Consider the following 21,641-nt stretch of genomic DNA (forward strand, 5'->3'; position numbering starts at 1 on the left):
CCCATTTTCTTCTTTTAACCTCTTATAGGTAACGACGTTTGAAAATAAAATACTGTCTCTCCTCCTACATTCTCTAGTATGTAGAGAATGTAACTGGGAGGTGTTTTAGATGATTTACTGTGCCTAGCAGTTATCTCACTAGTCTAAATACCTGTTCTATTCAGAACCTTTAAAACCAACCTTCTTATGGGCCTGCACAACCACACAAGGTAGTAGGCCTGAATATTTGTTTTATCAACATACTGCATTAGGGTGGTTCACACATAGCCTCTCTAGTTTTTTCATTCAAATTTGAAGACTGCTCAGAGAAGTCAGATGTGAGACATGTCTGCATGAGCTTGTTTTGTGACATGACAATAAACACCACTTCTTCAAACTACAATTTGAAGTGATTCAGTCTTCTCTCTCTAGAAAACCATAGGAGGCTAACCAAGTCCCTATGCAGAAGAAAGGAGATGTTCCATTCTGGCATACAAAAGCTTTACAAGGATGATCTCTCCAGTCTGCCCCCCCCACCCCCCGTGCCTTTTATATGGTTTTCATTTACTGTACTGAAAAACTGGATTCCATTAGTTCGCTAAAGCTATAGTCAATATAGTCATGTCTCCAAGAAAGATCTCATATATGACATTGTTTAATAAAAAATTTTCATCTAAAAATTGGAATATGCATATTCATTAGACTGTGTATTTGTATAGATACATATACACAGACACATGCATATGATTATAGTCATGCACTGCATTAGCAACATTTTGGTAAATGATGGGCTGCATTCTGGTCAATGATGGGTCCCATTAAGATTATAATGGTACTAAAAAATTCTTAATGCCTGGTGATGCTGTAGCCATTGTAATGTCTTAGTGTAATGCCTTTCTCATGTGTTTGTGGTGATGCAGGTGTGAACAAACCTACTGTACTGTCAGTCATATAAAAGTCTAGCACACACAATTGTACACAGTATATAATACTTGATAATAAGAAACAATCATGTTACTGGTTTAGTTTATGTATTTACTATACTTTACTTTTTATTGTTATTTTAGAGTGTACTCTTCTTTATACTTATAAAAATAAAAGATAACTGTAAAACAGACTCAGGCAGGTCCTTCAGGAGGTATTCCAGAAGAAGGCCTCTTTATCAAAGGAGATGACAGCTCCATGTGTGTTACTGGTCCTGAAGACCTTCCAGTGAAATAAGATGTAGAGGTGGAAGACAGTGATGTTGATCATACTGACCCTGTGTAGGCTCAGGCTAATGCGTGTGTGTCTTCATTTTTTACAAAATAGTTTAAAAATAAAAAATAATTTAAAAATAGAAAAAAGGCATTCAAGAATATAAAGAAAGAAAATATTTTTGTACAGCTATACAATGTGTGTGTTAAGCTAAGTATTTTTACAAGAGTAAAAAAGTTAAAGAAAAAGTTTAAAAGGTAAAAAAGAGTAAGCTAAGGTTAATGTATTATTGAAAAATTAAAAATTTTAAAAACAACTTTAATGTACTCTAAGTGTACTGTTTATAAAGTCTACTACAATAGTGTACAGTAATGACCTAGGCCTTCACATTTACCACTGCTCACTCACCGACTCACCCAGAGCAACTACCAATCCTGCAAGCTCCACTCACTGTTAAGTGCCCTATATAGGTGTATCATTTTAAAATCTTTGCTACCATATAATTACTGTACCTTTTCTACCTTTTCATATATTTAGATACACAAATACTTACCATCATGTGACAACTGTCTGTAGTATTCAGTACAGTAACATGTTATACAAGTTGGTAGTCTAGGAGCAATAGGCCACACCACATCGCCTAGGTGTGTGGTAGGCTATTCCATCTAGGTTTGTGTAAATATACTCTATTTGATGTTCACAAATGATGAAATTGCCTAACTACACATTTCTTAGAACCTATCCCTGTCATTAAGCAACACATAACTGTATTTTGATTCTTTAATAACCTTTAGGACATAAAAATTCCACTGTGAGTACTGACTACTCTAAAACAATTTCTTTAAGAAATAAATATAGGCTTATTCCCACAATGTTGAGACTCTAAATAGTCCAGCACTATTTTCAGTTGAGTTATGAGCCTATAAAAAAAAGTCTTATTTCCTATTTTTGACCAAAACCTATATTGTCTAACAGGGTCACTTATTCACTAGACATATGATACAGCTGACTAAATAAATCAAGCATCCCTCAAAGGGTTATGATTTGCTATCATAAATTTTATTAAAAAAACAAGACATCCAAGGCTATGAGGTCCACTTCCCAATGAAGAACACAGAAATGCGTTTTGAGCAACAGCAGCAGTGCTGAAATATACAGCTTTCTAAAGTGGTCACTTTGAAAGGAAAAACATGCAAATGTAGGTAATTGATTTTGCTAAGTTTGTTGATAAGCCATGCTACTACTATTCACACTTTGTAAAACTGATAACAATCACAGTACTGAAACATTTTTCATCTCAAAAGAACACACCCAAATTTTGGGGAATAAGAAAATAAATCATTTCTATAAGATGAAATATAGATTTTATAATCACTGCCCCCCCCCCCGACCAAATGTAATTAAATTATCAAACATACCTTTGTGCTATATTCCTGCCAAGGCCCCATTTCTGCTCTGAATCCTTCAGAGATTGAGTGAGGGTAGAAATCAAGTGGATGACAACCTGCTGGTCCAATGTTGCTACTGTTTCTAAAATGCTGTAAACCTGATAATAGTACCTCATACCATAATCCTGGATAAACTGCCTGAAAATAAAACAGGTATATTTAGGATTACTCCTGGGGCAATTCCTTGTGCTGGTATCTACATGACAATCAACTATGAACTGAACATAACAAAGATCATTTTATATAAGATTATTGTAAGAATCTGGATGCAGTATGAAAACTATTTAAAACACTTTAAAATAAAGAATTGAACTGGCTTATTTAAGTTGAGCCACGACCAGAGTGAAAGCACTGTGGGAGGAGCGGCGAAGGGAAGAGTTGGAAGCTTGGGAGGGAGAAAAAGGGGTAAAAATCTAATCCCAGGACTTTTTTGCAATATTCTACACAGTGAAATCTGAGTGGAAAGGATATGGGAGACAGTAAGAGAAAAAAGTCAGATTTCCTAGTTACTTTTTAGTTCTTTGTAGCCCTACATAAATCAAACAATATTTTTATGAGGAAAGCAAGTTACTCCTAATATATTTTTATGGTCCTTAACTGAACAAAAGACTTTAGACCCATAGAAGGTCTTTATAAATAAAAATTCTATGTTTTAGCCTTAAAACCTCTACCCTCCACTACCAAGCAACAAAATAAAAGCCACCTAGCTTAGTAAATTATAGAAAACATTCAATCTTTGATCATATAAAATCCTTTTCTCCCCTCCTAGGGCTTCACAATTTTCACCAATCACTGTCACTGAGTGATCACAATTTAAATGAACTATAAACACTTGACAGGCACTAATTATGTGATGAGAAAAATGGAGGTACCAAAGATCCAACATAGAATGAAGGAAACGAACACAAATTATTTATCATGGTAGTGGTAGGACAGACATAGGAATAATAAAGGTAAACTGGTAGAAATCTTCAGAAAGAAATACAAAAACATACTGCCCTAACAGCACAAGACTCTAAAGGGAACAAGAGAGGGAAGAAAAAGAAAATATGCCTCAAGTTGCACTGTTATTCTTATGAACAATAGATCTACTTCTATAAAGTCCATGCTTCACAAACTAAACATAACAGAGCTTTCTGGAGCTACTCTTAGTATCTTAAAGCAAGTCAGAGAAGCAGTGACATGTACTTCTACAATCCTGAGGAACATGTTTGGCAAGGTCTGACAGCCTGTGTACTCGTCATCATGACTCACATTTCCCACTTTACCCTCTCAAACCCAGTCTAGGGCCAGGTAATGACATTTCAGTCAGTGACAGATAGCATATACAATGGTGGTTCAGTATAAGAAGATTAAAATACTGCATTTTTACTGTACCTTTTATGTTTGGATACATTTAGATACACAAATATTTACTACTGTGTTACAACTGCCTACAGTATTCAGTGCAGTAACATGTTATACTGATTTGTAGTCTAGGACCATTAGGCCATACCATATAGTCTAGGTGCATAGTGGGCTAAGACACACTAGGTTTGTTGTATAAGTACACTCTATTTGAGGGTCACACAGTGATGAAATTGGCTAACTATACATTTCTCAGAACTTATCCCTATCATTAAGAGACACATGACTGTTCATGCAAGATTCTTTCTTACTAAATTCACAGGTAATTTTAAGTCCCTTCACTTATCTTTTTCACTGGCACTTTTATTTTTCAATAAAACATCACAATGTAACAAAACTACTGCCAAAAATACAATAATTGAAATACTATAAACAAGTAGTAACACATTATGTTTTGGATAATTAGTTATTTAAAAAACATGTTGGCTGTCAAATGGCTGGCAATAGTCTCCTTGCCAGTTGGCATATTTTCCAGTTACCTAAACACAGAAGTCAGCTGGGCGGAAGGTTCTTCTTCTGACCCCACTTGGCAGGCTTTTACCATGTATTGCAGGTTCTCTGTGGCCAGCCTTTTAACTAGAAGGAAAAATTATAGCATTACGCATTGTGTCTGAATTGACCATCTGGATCCTCATTTTTATGAACGCTCTTGATTTAGAAAAATATGTTGTTTTCTTAAAGTATGTACATCCTTTTTCTATTTTTCAAAATGAAATAGTTCTAAGTTTTTATTTTATTCTAAAGTATACCTATCTTCCATTTTAAGAAAATATAAAAGTTTAAAAGTTTTTTTAAATCTATTTTTCTCTTAGAAAGGTGCCCATATTCAAAAACATCACACCATCCTAATCCTACAAACAGTAACATACCGACAAAAGAAAGCCTTTAAAAATTCAGCTGATTTACAGACAAGCAGATTGATTTTTTAAAAATTCATAAGCATATTCCTCCCACCCCCTCATAAACATATAAGTAGCAAACTAGATACCATGAACAATTTCTTTTCACTTAAAATTAGTCAAATGTGTATGCAAAAATGTTGTTTGTGATGCTATCTTCCTTTCAAAGGATAACAAAGCATAAAAAGAATACTTACATTCTTTAAATATTTAACCAAATCCTTTAAAATTGTGTGCTTGTACACAAAAATAATGCAAAAATACCAAGAAAGGATGTCGAAAACCCAATATGCTCTGAATGCTACTAAATTCTTATGTTGTTTTTGACACATTAAATATAAGAAACCAGAGAAAAAAGTGCTTTTTCCAAGAATAAAAAAAATGTTCAGAAACTGTAACCCATTATAGCAGGAACACAAAATATATGATGAACATCAACTTAATTAATATTAGGTAGTAGAGAATGTTTTCCACGCGATGAGGCTAGTGGCTAAGGAACATACAGCATCCTTGCCTTTTACTTGAAAACGTTTTACAACTTTTTAAAATAACTTCTCATTTTAGATGCAGTTTATTTTTGCTTTAACTGAACTACCTTTAAAAAAAAAATGAGTGTTTTTCTTTTTTTTTTTTTTTTAAAGAAATAGAGTCTTGCTCTATCATCCCAGCTAGAGAAGTGGTGTGATAATAGCTCACTCTAACTTCCATCTCCTGGGCTCAAGCAATCCTCCCACCTCAGCCTCTCAAGTAGCTAGGACTACAGGTGCGTGCCACCACTCCTGACTAATTTTTTTTAAAAAGCTTTTTGTAGAGATGGAGTTTTGCTATGTTGCCCGAGCTGGCCTTGAACTCCTAGTCTCAAGTGATCCTCCCACCTTGGCCTCCCAAAGCACTGGGATTACATGTATGAGCCACACCTGGCCTTTTTATTTGTTAAAAGAAGAGCTTTATTATCATATAATTCACATACTATACAATTTACCCATTTAAAATATACTGTTCGATGGTTTTTAGTATATTCAGACTTGTACAACCATCATCACAATTTTACACTATTTTCAATATCTTGAAATTCCATACTCTTTAGCTATCCTGAGTCCTTCTAAGCAATCACTAACCTACTTTCTGTCTCTACAGACCTTTTTTTTTTTAAACTCTTTTTTTTTTTTTTTTGTGACAGACTATCCTTCTGTTGCCCAGACTGGAGTGCGATGCCACGATCTCAGCTCACTGCAACCTCTGCCTCCCGAGTTCAAGCAATTCTCCTACCTCAGCCTCCCGAGTAACTGGGATTAAAAGTGCATGCCACCATGTACGACTAATTTTGTATTTTTAGAAGAGACGTGGTTTCACCATATTGGCCAGGCAGATCTCGAACTCCTGACCTCAAGTGATCCACCCACCTCAGCCTCCCAAAGTGCTGGAATTACAGACATGAGCCACCATGCCCAGCCCCGTCTCCATAGATTTAACTATTCTGGATATTTCATATAAATGAAATAATATATGACTTTTGTGACTGGCTTCTTTCACTTAGAATGATGTTTTCAATATTCATCAATGTTATAGCATGTTTCAATACTTCATGCTTTTTTATAGCCAAACAATATTCCATTGTATAAATGTATCAAAATTTTTAAATTGATCCATCAAATCATAAATATTCTACTTTTTGGCTATAATAAACAATACTGCTATAAAAATTAATTTACAAGTTTCTGTGTGGACTTATGTGTTCACTTATCTTAAATATATACATATTTCTAGGGGTGAAATTGCTGGGTCATACAGTAACTCCATGCTTAACCACTTGAGGAACTACCGGACTATTATCCAAAGTAGCAACATGATTTTACATTTCCAGGGGCATTAAATGAGAGTTCCAATTTCTCCACATTGTTCTCAGTCTTTTTCATTGTCTGATTTCCTCATTATAGCCAACCTTGTGGGTATGAAGTGATATCTCAGTGTAGTTTTGATATGCATTTCCCTGGTGACTAATGATGTTGAACACCTTTTCTGGTGCTTATTAGTCATTTGTTTATTTTCTTTGTAGAAATGTCTATTCAGATTCATTGCCAATTTTTAAATTCAGTTATTTGTTACTTATTCTTAAGAGTTCTTTATATATTACAGATGCACACTCCTTATCATCACATACAATTTACAAGTATTTTTTTCCCATTTTGTGGGTTGTCTTTTCACTTTCTTAATAGTGTCCTTTGAAACACAAAAGATCCTAATGTTTGATGAAGTCCAATTTATCTCTTTCTTCTTTTGTGGTTCATGCTTTCAGTGTCATAGCTAAGAATCCATTGCCAAATCCAAGGTCATGAAGATTTTACTCCTATATTTTCTTCTATGACTTTTACAATTTTAGCTCTGACACTAAGGTCTATGATTCACTTTGTTAGTTTTCGTATGTGGTATGAAACAAGGGTCGAACTTCATTCTTTTGCATGTGGCTATCTATTTGACCTAGCAAAATTTGTTGAAAAGACTACTTTTCCCCTATTAAATTGTCTTGGCACTCTTGTCAACAAACAAAAAAACCCCAATTGACCATAAACATGAGTTTATCTCTGAACGCTCAATTCTATTCTATTGACCTACATATCTATCTTTATGCCACTATCACATTGTCTTGATTACTGTTGCCTTGTAACATGTTTTAAAATCGAGAAGTATGAGTTTTCCAGCTTTCCTCTTCTTTTGCCAAGATTGATTTGGCTATTCTGGGTCCCCTGTAATTCCATATAAATTAGTAATTCTTATGGAGCTATTAGTATAGTCACTTAAGCTTTCTGTGGTTGCTGTTTGCATAACTATCTTTTCCCATCTTTTTACTTTCAATCTGTTTGTATCTGTGAATCTATACTGTTTCCTGTAAATACCATATAGGTAGATCTTGTTTTTTTAAAAAATCCACTGTGATCATCTCTGCCTTTTCATTGGACTGGTCAATCCTTTCACACAGTATTATTTTAGATATAGTTTGATTTACATCAGCATTCTTACTTTTTGTTTTCTTAATGACTCATGTGTTTGTTTCTTTAATCTACTTTACTGTTTTCTTATTGCATTAAGTGAATTTTTTTTAATGTAGCCTTTCAAATCTTTAATGATTTTAAAATTATTATTATTATACTTTAAGTTCTGGGGTATATGTGCACAATGTGCAGGTTTGTTACATATGTATACATATGCTAAGTTGGTTTGCTGAACCCATTAACTTGTCATTTACATTAGGCATTTCTCCTAATGCTCTCCCTCCCCCAGTCCACCACCTCCCGACAGGCCCCAGTGTGTGATGTTTCCCTCCCTGTGTCCATGTGTACTCACTGTTCAACTCCCACTTGTGAGTGGGAACATGTGGTGTTCTTCTCTTCTTGTGTTAGTTTGCTGAGAATGATGGTTTCCAGTTTCATCCGTGTCCCTGCAAAGGACATGAACTCATCCTCTTTTATGGCTGCATAGTATTCCACAGTGTATATGTGTCACATTTTCTTTATTCAGTCTATCATTGATGGGCATTTGGGTTGGTTCCAAGACTTTGCTATTGTGAACAGTGCTGCAATAAACATATGTGTGTATGTGTCTTTTTAGTAGAATCATTTATAATCCTTTGGGTATATACCTAGCAATGAGATTTTTGGGTCAAATGGTATTTCTAGTTCTAGATCCTTGAGGAGTCACCACACTGTCTTCCACAATGGTTGAACTAATTTACACTCCCACCGACAGTGTAAAAGTGTTCCTATTTCTCCCCATCCTCTCCAGCATCTGTTGTTTCCTGACTTTTTAATGATCGCCATTCTAACTGGTGTGAGATGGTATCTCATTGTGGTTTTGATTTGCATTTCTCTAATGAACAGTGATAATATTTTTTTCATAAGTTTGTTGGCTACATAAATGTCTTCTTTTGAGAAGTGTCTGTTCATATCCTTCGCCCATTTTTTGACAGGTTGTTTTTTTCTTGTAAATTTGTTTAAGTTCTTCGTAGATTCCGGATATTAGCCCTTTGTCAGATGGATAGATTACAAAAATTTTCTCCCATTCTGTAGGTTGCCTGTTCACTCTGCTGATAGTTTCTTTTGCTATGCAGAAGCTCTTTAGTTTAATTAGATCCCATTTATATATTTTGGCTTTTGTTGCCATTGCTTTTGGTGTTTTAGTCATGAAGTCTTTGCCCATCCCCATGTCCTGAATGATATTGCCTAGATTTTATTGTAGAGTTTTTATGGTTTTAGGTCTTATGTTTAAGTCTTTAATCCATTTTGAGTTAATTTTTGTATAAGGTGTAAGGAAGGGATCCAGTTTCAGTTTTCTGAATATGGTTAGCCAGTTTTCCCAGCACCATTTATAAAATAGGGAATCCTTTTCCCATTGTTTCTTTCTGTCAGGTCTATCAAAGATCAGATGGTTGTAGATGTGTGATGTTATTTCTGAGGCCTCTGTTCTGTTCCATTGGTCTATGTATCTGTTTTGGAAGCAGTACCATGCTGTTTTGGTTACTGTAGCCTTGTAGCATTGTTTGAAGTTAGGTAGCATGATGCCTCCTGCTTTGTTCTTTTTGGTTAGGATTATCTCAGCGATGCACACATTTTTTTGGTTCCATATGAAATTTAAAATAGTTTTTTTTCCAATTCTGTGAAGAAAGTCAGTGGTAGCTTGATGGCAATAGCATTGAATCTATAAATTACTCTGGAGAGTATGGCCATTTTCACAATACTGATTCCTCCTATCCATGAGTATGGAATGTTCTTCCATTTGTTTGTGCCCTCTTTTATTTTATTTCATTGAGCAGTGGTTTGTAGTTCTCCTTGAGGAGGTCCTTCACATCCCTTGTAAGTTGTATTCCTAGGTATTTTATTCTCTCTGTAGAAATTGTGAATGGGAGTTAACTCATGATTTGGCTCTCTGTTTGTCTGTTATTGGTGTATAGGAATGCTTGTGATTTTTGCACACATTGATTTTATATCCCGAGACTTTGCTGAAGCGGCTTATCAGCTTAAGGAGATTTTGGGCTGAGACGATGGGGTTTTCTAAATATATAATCACGTCATCTGCAAACAGAGACAATTTGACTCCCTCTTTTCCTAACTGAATGCGCTTTATTGCTTTCTCTTGCCTAACTGCCCTGGCCAGAACTTCCAATACTGTGTTGAAGAGGAGTGATGAGAAAGGGCATCCTTATCTTGCACCAGTTTTCAAAGGGAATGCTTCCAGTTTTGTCTCTTCAGTATAATATTGGCTGTGGGTTTGTCATAAATAGCTCTTATTATTTTGAGATACGTTCCATCAATACCTAGTTTATTGAGTTTTTAGTACGAAGTACTGTTGAATTTTGTTGAAGGCCTTTTCTGCATCTGTGGAGATAATCATATGGTTTTTCTTGTTGGTTCTGTTTACGTGATGGATTATGTTTATTGATTTGCTTATGTTCAACCAGCCTTGCATCCCAAGGATGAAGCCAACTTGATCGTGGTGGATAAGCTTTTTGATGTGCTGCTGGATTTGGTTTGCCAGTATTTTATTGAGGATTTTTGCATTGGTGTTCATCAGGGATACTGGCCTAATATTTCCTTTTTTTGTTGTGTCTTTGCCAGGTTTTAGTATCAGGATGATGACGGCCTCATAAAATGAATTAGGGAGGATTCCCTCTTTTTCTATTGATTGGAATAGTTTCAGAAAGAATGTTTCCAGTTCCTCTTTGTAACTCTGGTAGAAATCGGCTGTGAATCCATCTGGTCCTGGGCTTTTTTTGGTTGGTAGGCTATTAATTACTGCCTCAATTTCAGTACCTGTTATTGGTCTATTCAGAGATTCAACTTCTTCCTGGTTTAGTCTTGGGAGGGTGTATGTGTCCAGGAATTTATCCATCTCTTCTAGATTTTCTAGTTTATCTGCGTAGAGGTGTTTATAGTATTCTCTGATCATAGTTTGGATTTCTGTGGGATTGGTGATGATAACCCCTTTATCATTTTTTATTGTGTCTATTTGATTCTTCTCTCTTTTCATCTTACTTTGGCTAGCGGCCTATTTTGTTGATCTTTTCAAAAAACCAGCTCCTGGCCGGATTCACTGATTTTTTTGAAGGTTTTTTTGTTTCTCTATCTCCTTCATTTCTGCTCTGATCTTAGTTATTTCTTGTCTTCTGCTAGCTTTGAATTTGTTCGCTCTTGCTTCTCTAGTTCTTTTAATTGTGATGTTAGGGTGTTGATTTTAGATCTTTCTGCTTTCTCTTGTGGGCATTTAGTGCTATAAATTTCCCTCTACACACTGCTTTAAATGTGTCCCAGAGATTCTGGTACATTGTGTGTTTGTACTCATTGGTTTCAAAGAACATCTTTATTTCTGCCTTCATTTTGTTATTTATCCAGTAGTCATTCAGGAACAGCTTGTTCAGTTTCCATGTAGTTTTGCAGTTTTGAGTGAGTTTCTTAATCTTGAATTCTAATTGGATTGCACTGTGGTCTGAGAGACAGGTTGCTGTGATTTCTGTTCTTTCACATTTGCTGAGGAGTGTTTTACTCCAATTATGTGGTCAATTTTAGAATAAGTGCAATGTGGTGCTGACAAGAATGTATATTCTGCTGATCTGGGGTGGAGAGTTCTATAGACGTCTCTTAGGTCTGCTTGGTCCAGAGCTGAGTTCAAGTCCTGGATATCCTTGTTAATTTTCTGTCTTGTTGATCTAATATTGACAGTGGGGTGTTTGACAGTGGGGTGTTAAAGTCTCCCACTATTATTGTGTGGGAGTCTAAGTCTCTTTGTAGGTCTCCAAGAACTTGCTTTATGAATCTGGGTGCTCCTGTATTGGGTGCATACATATTTAGGATAGTTAGCTCTTCCTGTTGCATTGATCCCTTAACCACTATGTAATGGCCTTCTTTGTCTCTTTTGATCTTTGTTGGTTTAAACTCTTTTTTATCAGAGACTAAGATTGCAACCCCCGATATTTTTTTTGGCTTTCCATTTGCTTGGTAAATCTTCCTTAATCCCTTTATTTTGAGCCTTTGCACATGAGATGGGTCTCTTGAATACAGCACACCGAAGAGTCTTGACTCTTTATTCAATTTGCCAGTCTGTGTCTTTTAATTGGGGCATCAGCCTATTTCATTATTAATTATTTTTGAACTATTTCCTTTGTGGTCACTCTAAGCTAACCATATATACCTTATCAGAGCTTCAAATTTATACTAATACAGAAACATAAATCCTATGCACTGCATAGCTCTATTTCTTTCTCTCCCTTTTTGTGATATTGTTATACCTATTATATAATATCTACAAATGTTAAAAGTTAAAAATATACTGTTGTAATTTTTACTTTATATAAATTTATGTCTTTCAAAGAAGCTAAGAAAAGACAGAACAGCAAATACATATCTTAACTTCTGCTATATAGGTCCAGCATTCATAATCCAAAGATCCAAAATTCCAAATGCTTCAAAATCTGAAAGTATTTGACAGCTGACATGATGCCATAAGTGGAAAATTCCACACACGACTTCATGTGACAGGCTGCATATACAATTTATAAATATTGTAAAAAACTACCTTCAGGCTATATGTTTAAGGTGTATATGAAACATAAATGAATTTCATGTTTAGACTTGAGTCCTGCTGCTAAGATACCTCATAATATATATGCAAATATTAAAAAATCCAAAAGAATGTGATACACAAAACACTTCTGTTCCCAAGCATTTTGGATATGGAACACTAATCCCGTATTAACCTTCTTATTTATCTTTTCTTTTTTTTTTTTTTCATTTATTCCTGGGTATTTGAGTTGCCATGTGGAGTCCTTTCCTTAGCCTAATACTGTTTTGCTCTCACCACCTTCTTTGTATTATTATTGGTAACTATATTTCTATATGTTATAGGCTCAACAATATCATTTTATACAAATGCTTTTTAAAAACCAGTTAAGAGAATAAAAGTGAAAAAATGTGCATTTATACTGTCTTAATAATAATATGATAATCTTTACTAGAATTCTTTTGTGTGTATGTGGATCTGAATTACTGCCTGGGGTCAGTCTCAGTCTGAAAAACTTCCTTTAGCATTTTGTTAAAAGGTGGGTCTGTTAGCAACAAATTCTCTCAGTTTTAATTTATTTGAGAATGTCACCTTCAGTTTTGAAAGGCAGCTTTGCTAAAAAAAGATTCTTGGTTGACAGGTCCCCCTCTACCCTCCCGCTTTAAATCCTCTGAATGTCATCCCACTGTCTCTGGCCCCCACTATTTCCTCTGAGAAGTCAGCTGTTAATGTTACCAGAGTTTCTCATAGAGGACGAGTCATTTTTCTCTGGCTACTTCCAAGATTTTCTCTTGGCCTTTAGCTTTTGGCATCTTTACTATGATGTATCTGTTTGTGGATCTTTTTGCATTTACCTTACCTGGAGTTAGCTGAACTTCTTGAATGTATAAGTTAATATTCTTGAATAAACTTGAAAAAATTTTAGACATTATGTATTATTTTAGGTTGGGCGTGGTGGCTCACCCCTGTAATCCCAGCACTTTGGGAGCCCGAGGCCGGCGGATCATGAGGTCAGATCAAGACCATCCTGGCTAACATGGTGAAACCCCATCTCTACTGAAAATACAAAAAAATTAGCCGGGCGTGGTGGCGGGCACCTATAGTCCCAGCTACTTGGGAGGCTGAGGCAGGAGAATGGCGTGAACCCGGGAGGCACAGCTTGCAGTGAGCCGGTATCACGCCATTGCACTCCAGCCTGGGGGACAGAGCGAGACTCCGTCTCAAAAAAATATATATTTTATATATATACTTATTTATTTATATTTTATTTTCAATTTTTTCTGCTTTCTCCTGGTTCACCTGTTATATATATGGTGCACTTAATGGTGTTCCACATTTCTCAACAGCTCTGTTCATTTTCTTCATTTTTTTTTTCCTCTGTGCTTTAGATTGTATTATCTATATTGATCTATGTTCAAGTTTGCTAATTCTTTCTTCTGCCAGTTCTAATCCACTAATGAGTCCCTCTGGTGAAACTTTTAACTCAGCTATTGAACTTTAACTCCAAAATTTCCATTTGGTTCTTTTCATAAAACTTCTTTCCCTATTGTCACCAAACTTTCCTTTTCTTCATTTATTACACATTCCTTTAGTTCTATGAATATATTTATAATAGTTACTTTGAAGTCTTTGTCTATTAAAGACAATATCTGACTGTTGTCACTGGCAGTTTATGTTGCCTGCTTTTCTTCTCAGTATATGGATTGTACGTGTCTGTTTCTTTGCAAGTCCTGTAATTTTTTGGTGAAAATTGTGCTTTTCAAATAATGAAGTCTACTCCTCCTCTTGCCCTCTCACTGCCTTAGATGTTGCTCCTGAGGTGGTGTAACCTCGGGTATGCCCACAGTCTCCATGTGAAGACAATGGTTTTAGCAGGACTCTCTTTGACTGTCCCTTTGCCTGATCACACTCAGATGTTAAGCTCTGCTAATTAATTTCTGGGTGATTGCTTTAATGTTTTTAGTAATACCCTGGGGCATAAATTGCTTTAAGGACTAATCTAATCAAATTCAGGCTCCTTTGAGGTCAGTGACTGAGATTTGTTCTGACCTCAGAGCTCTATCCCAAAGTGCTGGGATTACAGGTATGAGCCATTATGCGAGGCCAATAAATGTTATTTTAAAGCAATCACTAGAAGTAAGGTTGATGAGACTGAAAACAAAAGGAATAGAATCAAAGGACCCCTACCAGTTTGCCCCAAAAATCAGCTTAGATATTTCACCAAAAACCTGAATAAAAAAAGTATGATGACCTCTCATTACTTGATATTTAACAAATTGCCTTTAATACTGAAGTCAGATTGAACAAATATTCTTTGAGAGGTTAACAAATCTAATCAAAGGAAGTAGCCCTTAAATAAACTATTTGCCTCAAGGAGGAAAAAAAAGCCAAAACTAAAATGGACCAAAAACATCTCACTTTGTAACCATTTTATCATACCTAACCTGAGCTCCTAGCTGGAGTTTATTCTTTAACCATGACCCATATCAAGAGATATAAAAGAATCACATACATTTTGTAACTATCCATTAAACTGATGGGAAACAGTAGTTTCTTAACTTGTAAAAAGAAAATGGTAACAAAAATAACCTTACAAACTAACCTTGTGGTTCACTGACTAACACCAAGCATTTTAAAATGCCAGGGAGGAGTAGTTCGACTTCATAAATGTCTGTGTTAGTTTCCTTGAAGAGTTGGAGGATGAAGGCCAGAATGGATGCTAAGCGAGGAGGAGGTGAGGACCCCTTATACTCAAGGTAGGATTTCCTAAAAAGAAGAAAAATTTTGTTTATTCTCTTCTTAAAGCTTCAATAGAGCAAGACCAAATGGCACACACTTTAAAGATACTGGCAATATTTACCCCCCAAAATTAATACAGTGACACTTTTATTGTATATCTTTTTGGTGTGCTCTCAGCGCCAAAGCACAATATAGTCACAAACGAAATTGAAAGCAACCTTGTTTTACAATGAACTCAAAATCTAAATGAAAGCCTAATTGTTAATTTGTGGGTTTTTTTTTTTTTCCTTTCTAATACAAGTTTGATCTCCTTTACGGGTCCTCAATGCTGCAACATTTTCTCTAATGTTAAATTTGCATAAAGAAATCTCTCTTCATATCTATTTATGTAAGGACTTGGGAGGAGTCTTATTTTTCCAAATAAACAGAGGACTGTCCTAGGAATAAGATAGGACATTCAAGCTTTATCTCCTTCCTTCCTCCAGTAAGTTAAAGACTCAGAGAACTAATTTAGGATTAAGTATTATCTCTCAAGACAAGATAAAATTTAGTATTAGAACTCAAGAGAGATCATAAGGATAATAATTTGACTAATCTTTCTTTATTCCCACCTCTTAAAACAGGTCCAGGCTCATAATGAGTGTTTGGTATACATTTATTAAGTGAATAAATAAAAGTTGGAATTGCTTAGTTTCTGCAAATGTCTAGACAATGTGAAGATCTGTCAAATACAGCTAAATACAAAGTAGACATCTATATATATATACACACACACACATATATAAAATACATGTTTGTAAAGTAATAATAACCATAATGAGGAATAGAAACCACTAAGTATTATAAACATAAGGATAGGAACTATGTCTTAGTAATTATTTCTATTCCCTACAGTGACTTCCAACAAATACTACATATTAGAAAATTCATTATTTGAGGTTTGCCTAATTTTGTTTACTGCGGAATTCCTAATGCCTAGAACAAACATATATTGGGCACCAGTGGAATGCCAGGTACATGTCTAAGAACAAGAATATAAAATTGAGTAAAATATGGTCTCTGAGAGCAAGAGGCCCACTATCGAGTGGAGAAGTTAAATAAGAAAAAGAAAAAGATGATTACAATATAGCATAATGGTGCTTTTGACAAAGATAAGCGCAGAATTCTCAAGAATTCAGAGGAAAGAGCCCTAACTCAGATGAGGGAGTGCAAGAATAGAGAAGCATGGCATGGAAGAGTCATAAGAGGTGATCTCTGTATATTTCCTGAGTATTTAAAAAAAAAAAAAGTTACATTTTTAAGCCTTCAACTATAAACCATGAGAAAAACATTTTTACTGTATGTTAAGTAAATAGGAAAGTCAACTAATCCTGGGATCCTAAACACTGGGGTTTTAAACAGTTTTACAGATTCAATTTCACTTCAGTATCTGTCATTTAGATTGTACTAAAATTACTTATGCAATATCTCAAACACTGTGGTAGGTTACTATAATCCTGTTGGAAATTCAGATACAAGTAAGGCAAAACTATCATAATTCGGCAAATTGAGCGGTACAGGGCATATGATTTCAAAAAAGGAAACATACACGGTACACTGACATATCAGGTGTAGGTTTTACAAAGGATAGGTGGGATTTAGCCCCAAAAAATGACATTTTAATGGAGAAAGCAGTTTGAATAAAGCTGTGACATAGGGAGGTATGAGGCATTTTGGAGGGGCAATACGAATCTTATTAGGGGTTGTATGACACCGTATGTAATACATCTGGAAACGTTAAGTGATGGACAGAGAGCTAAGGAGCATGAAATTTATTTCACAGGCAAAAAAGATATTGCAGGTTTAATGGCAGGGAAGCTTCATAATGAAAGAGTATTTTAGGAAAAGTAATCTGGGGGCATTTTTTAGGGTGGACTAGAAGAAAAGACTAGGGATGCAGAAAGCAGTTAGGAGATTCTGACAATAGTTTAGGTGTAATGTACTAAGGGAAGAGAAATAGGAAAAGGAGGACAGGATTGCCAAAGGATGGTCAAGGACAGGAACCAAAGAAGATAAAGCTTCCAAACCTGAGTAACAGGACACTAGGAACTCAAAACGGTGAGAGGGGAGACAGATTTTGGCATGGAATTCTATAATGAGAGGTAACAGATATTATTGGGTCATTAAAAAACAAAGAAAACTAATACTAGATAAGAATAACATATATCACCATAGCATCTTAAAGTTTAAAAACTAATTTCATATAAAAATAAATACTACATGAAGACAATGACAAAACATTTTTTATTACTGAATTTCCTAATGTTAAAGTTAAAGGATATGGAGTTAGTAGAATATTTAAGAAGTTTCATTTTTCATTTGCTTAATAAAACTGAGTTAAGAGTAAACTAACGAAATAAGATTTCAGGGTGCTTCATTTCCAATATTAGCATTCATTTTTTCACTTAATTATCTTTATAAAATATAATTACTGTATTTTATGTTTTTGAGATAGTGTCTCGCTCTGTTGCCCAGGCTAGAGTGCAGCAGTGAAACGCCAGCTCACTGCAACCTCCGCCTCCCAGATTCAAGCAATTTTCCTGCCTCAGCCTCCTGAGTAGCTGGGATGATAGCCATCTGCTACCATGCCAAGCTAATTTTTTTGTATTTTTAGTAGAGACTGGGTTTCACCATGCTCGTCAGGCCGGTCTCCAACTCCTGACCTTAAGTGATCCACCCACCTCTGCCTCCCAAAGGGCTAGGATTATAGGTGTGAGCCACCACACCCAGCCATATATAATTACTGTGTTTTTTACAGTATAAAATATAAATATTGTTTATCTGATGAAAAACTGAAAAGCAAAAATGTACCTTTAGGACATATATAAGGAAGGTAACCGCTACACAGAGAAAAGAGAAGCAGTTTAAAGGGCATTGTCTTAGGCTGCCATAAGCAAATGTCATTTTAATAAATTCTTAGATAATGTTTCTCAGGGAAAAAAAAAAGTTTCTGAACTTCTAGTATACTAAGGGTTGCCAACATGTTTGAAATGCCACTTCATCACTTTTTAATAGAGCTTAATAATTTGTACATACCACCTATATTTAATATTTAGATGTACCTTATAACTTGTACAACGCATTTCTTAAGAGATGATATTGGCGGAACAGTGGCTGTGTTTCTCAATGCCAGTAAAACAGGATGTTGTCCAAGATCTGAAACATATGGTGAAGCTGGAAGAAATCGCCCAATATACTGCTCAATAACATTCCCTAGCAATTGATTCAAATAGGCACTCGGATTTTGAGATTGACAACACACGATACAGATGCCCTACGAGGAAAAAAAGTAAGAAATAGTAAGAGGTAAAGTTTCAAAGAACAAACTACATTTAGAAACTCACTAATGAAGTCCCCAGCATTAACATTCACGTGAGAATATAACAATCAAAAAGGATACCTCATGTAATCAACAGATAATGTACATACGAATTACAAGGAGTTAAGCCTGGGCAACACATATGATATGGTATCTAACTAAGCACGTATGTCTTTGAGGCATGGACAAAGGAAGCAGGGGAGAAGTGTAGGAAGACAAAGGCAGATTCTTTTCCTCTAATCTCAGAACACTTGAACATTTTGCTCATCAACTACATTTATATGTACTTAAAAAGTTATAAAACATCTTTAGGTCATTTTTTTCTAGGTACCAGTTATTTTGTCTAAGACTATACAATTTTTGCTAAAAGTCTTCCATGCTAAAAATCTGAAAATTTTTTTAAAAGTAGTAACGAAGGGTAAAGAATATGGAAATTAAGACTCGGAATAACAATTTACTTAGTTTTCCTATAACAGGCACTGTGCTGTGTGCTTTATATTCACTATTTCATTTAAATTTCTCAAAGAACCATTGAGTTAGTAATACTGTATCTCCATTTTACAGCTAGGATAACTAAGGTTTAGAAAAGTGAATAGTTTAATAAAGCCACACAGAACTCTTGATATCTTGTTGCATATCTGTTTATTTCTCTTCCATTTGTATAGCAGTTAACAAAATACTTTCATATATATTACAGTATTTAACACTTAAACAATTAAACCAATACCCTGAGAGAAAATGTTTTCTGCTAGTATTACTAAATATTAAATGCTACTAAATATAGATAATCATATAATAACCAACAGAGCAATACATTATATTCTAAAAGTTAACTCTTAATTTGGTACTTGGTGACTCACAATGTGTTTTCCAAGAGAAATAATTTAAAATGTTTGAAGTCTCCATTTTAGCTGTAAACAGGTATTTACCCAATAAGAAATTCTGAAAGTTTATTTGTAATGAAAAATAGCATACAGCTATTAAAACTGTACCAAATAAACAACTGAAAAAAATCAAACAATGAACCCCCCCAATCCACCCACCACCACCAACTCTGTTTCTTGAATGGTTTAAGGAAAAGTACATTAAATTAGAAGAAAATGAAGTAATAAATGAATATTTTCTGAAAATTCCAAAGAGGAGAGCTGGGTACCATGAAGAAATTAAAGACATAGCTCCAGTTCTGCCAAACAGATAATACACCAAATTTTTAAATTTACCACTTACGAAGCTTATGAGAATTCTTATTAAAATGGACTGTTTGGGTTTAAGAGGACCACATGGAAGAAATATTCCAGACTCTCCTGCTACCCACCACTCCCCTCTAATCATGTCTCCCTCTGTGGGATTGGCGGTTCAGTCTATGGTGTGGCTGCTTCCCCTTTTTATCATTCTGTTTAGATAACACGCTAAACTTCATTTTAAATGCTATTATGAATAAAAATTAGAGGGAAAATTTAAAACTTCTCAGAAATCTTAAAACTCTGTTACGAAATACATCTTTGAAAAGAGATTGTTATGTAATCAAAATCCATTTTCCCTTTCCTCCTCAGCTTCCCTTGTTGGACCTCAAATTAAGAAGCACTTATCTTCAATATCAGACACTAATGAATAATAAAGTACATCTCCAGCCTCATCCTTTCCTGAATGGCATATGAATATTTCCAACTGCTTACCTCAAACTAAAGCTGCTCAGAAACCAATCCTTACCTTCATCCCGACATCTCCAGGATTTCCCACGTTAGTGAGTAGAACTACTATCTACGCAGATAGTCACTCTGGAATCCAGGAAGTATTTCACTTCTTTGAGTTCCTCCACAACGCTCACTTAGCAAGTACTCTTAATCACAGCTCCCAAATGTTTTTGAAATCTGCTGTTATGGGTTTTATTCCCACTGCCTTAGGTCAAAACCTTCTGACAATATATAGATTATTACAATGAACTCCTCACCACTGCTTTCCAAAACCTCCATACCAACTATCTTGCATACTGCCACCAGAATCATCTTTCTAAAATGTAAATATCATTATGTCACTTCTACTTCTCTGCTAAAAATTTATCAGATCCCCATGTAAATGATAAAGTCCAAACTTCTTAGGATGGAATATAAACCCCTCCATTACATGGCTCCTGCCATATCAATCTCCAGCCACAACAGAACCATTTGATTTTCCTCAGTGTGCCATATTTTCTTAAAGCTCATGCCCTTGTACATGTTGCTCCCTCTGAAATGAAAAGCCCTCCAACTCCTACCCATTTTGCTCTTTTACCTCTGATGTTCTCTATAGTGTATTCTCTTATATCTCCTCACCCCCTGTCTGACTGATAGATGAGGTCTGAAAAAAAAAAAAAAAATTACTGAGCACACTACCATAAGTGTCTGTGCTCATCTACCTCCTCTCTCAACTTTAAGCTCCTCTGCTTTTTCATTTTTGTTTCCAAAGCCAAACATAAAAGCAATCTAAAATATGTTCAACAAATGTGCCACACAATCACTTGAGATTATAATGTACGGTTTTTAAATCAGCATTTCGTAAACTATGTTTTTAAGGCAAAGTTTCCATTTTTTTTAAACTTTTAAGCAACCGCACATACTATACCTGGAGATACAAAGGAAGACTTTTCTGAATTGCTGACAACATAGGTGCAGGCAGTTCCTTCTCTTGTTGTAATACTGTATGTGGAAGCAGTAAACAATCTATGATCCGGAATAGTAATTTTTGGGCTTTAGAGGTGGCAAAGATTTGTGCCCATGATTTCACAAGAATTCCTAACAAAGAAGAGAAGTAACAACATGTTGTTGTTGTTATCTGACCAGAACATTTTGTCATTTAATTTAAAAATTTGTATTGAAAGCCCACGGGACCAAATTAAAATAGCAAATAGGAAGAAACATATAGTAGAAGTAACAAATACTTATGTCAATTCATATATTTCACTGAAGAGATAAATTTTTCATAGAGTTCTGGGCCAAGGAAAACATACATTTTCTGAGCAACTGGCATTTAATATATCCACAGGTTAAGTATTCCTAATCTGAAAATATAAAATCTGAAACACTCCAA

The 21,641-nt window shown here is 35.1% G+C and overlaps 2 protein-coding genes across 3 annotated transcripts in view; both read right to left on the bottom strand.

Moving 5' to 3' along the window:
- Positions 1-21,641, bottom strand: part of NDUFAF4 (NADH:ubiquinone oxidoreductase complex assembly factor 4) — a 350,782-nt gene that overhangs the window by 252,389 nt on the left and 76,752 nt on the right. The window lies entirely within an intron of this gene.
- Positions 1-21,641, bottom strand: part of MMS22L (MMS22 like, DNA repair protein) — a 138,660-nt gene that overhangs the window by 2,522 nt on the left and 114,497 nt on the right. For both annotated transcript variants that reach the window (XM_050786559.1, XM_050786560.1), the window contains 5 exons: positions 21,177-21,346; positions 18,319-18,530; positions 15,081-15,244; positions 4,511-4,607; positions 2,595-2,762 (listed from right to left, as the gene is read on the bottom strand). In XM_050786559.1, the coding sequence (XP_050642516.1) occupies positions 2,595-2,762; positions 4,511-4,607; positions 15,081-15,244; positions 18,319-18,530; positions 21,177-21,346 (811 nt within the window). The remainder of the gene's footprint in view (positions 1-2,594; positions 2,763-4,510; positions 4,608-15,080; positions 15,245-18,318; positions 18,531-21,176; positions 21,347-21,641) is intronic.

Source organism: Macaca thibetana, chromosome 4, assembly GCF_024542745.1.
Source record: "Macaca thibetana thibetana isolate TM-01 chromosome 4, ASM2454274v1, whole genome shotgun sequence".
Lineage (NCBI taxonomy): Eukaryota > Metazoa > Chordata > Mammalia > Primates > Cercopithecidae > Macaca > Macaca thibetana.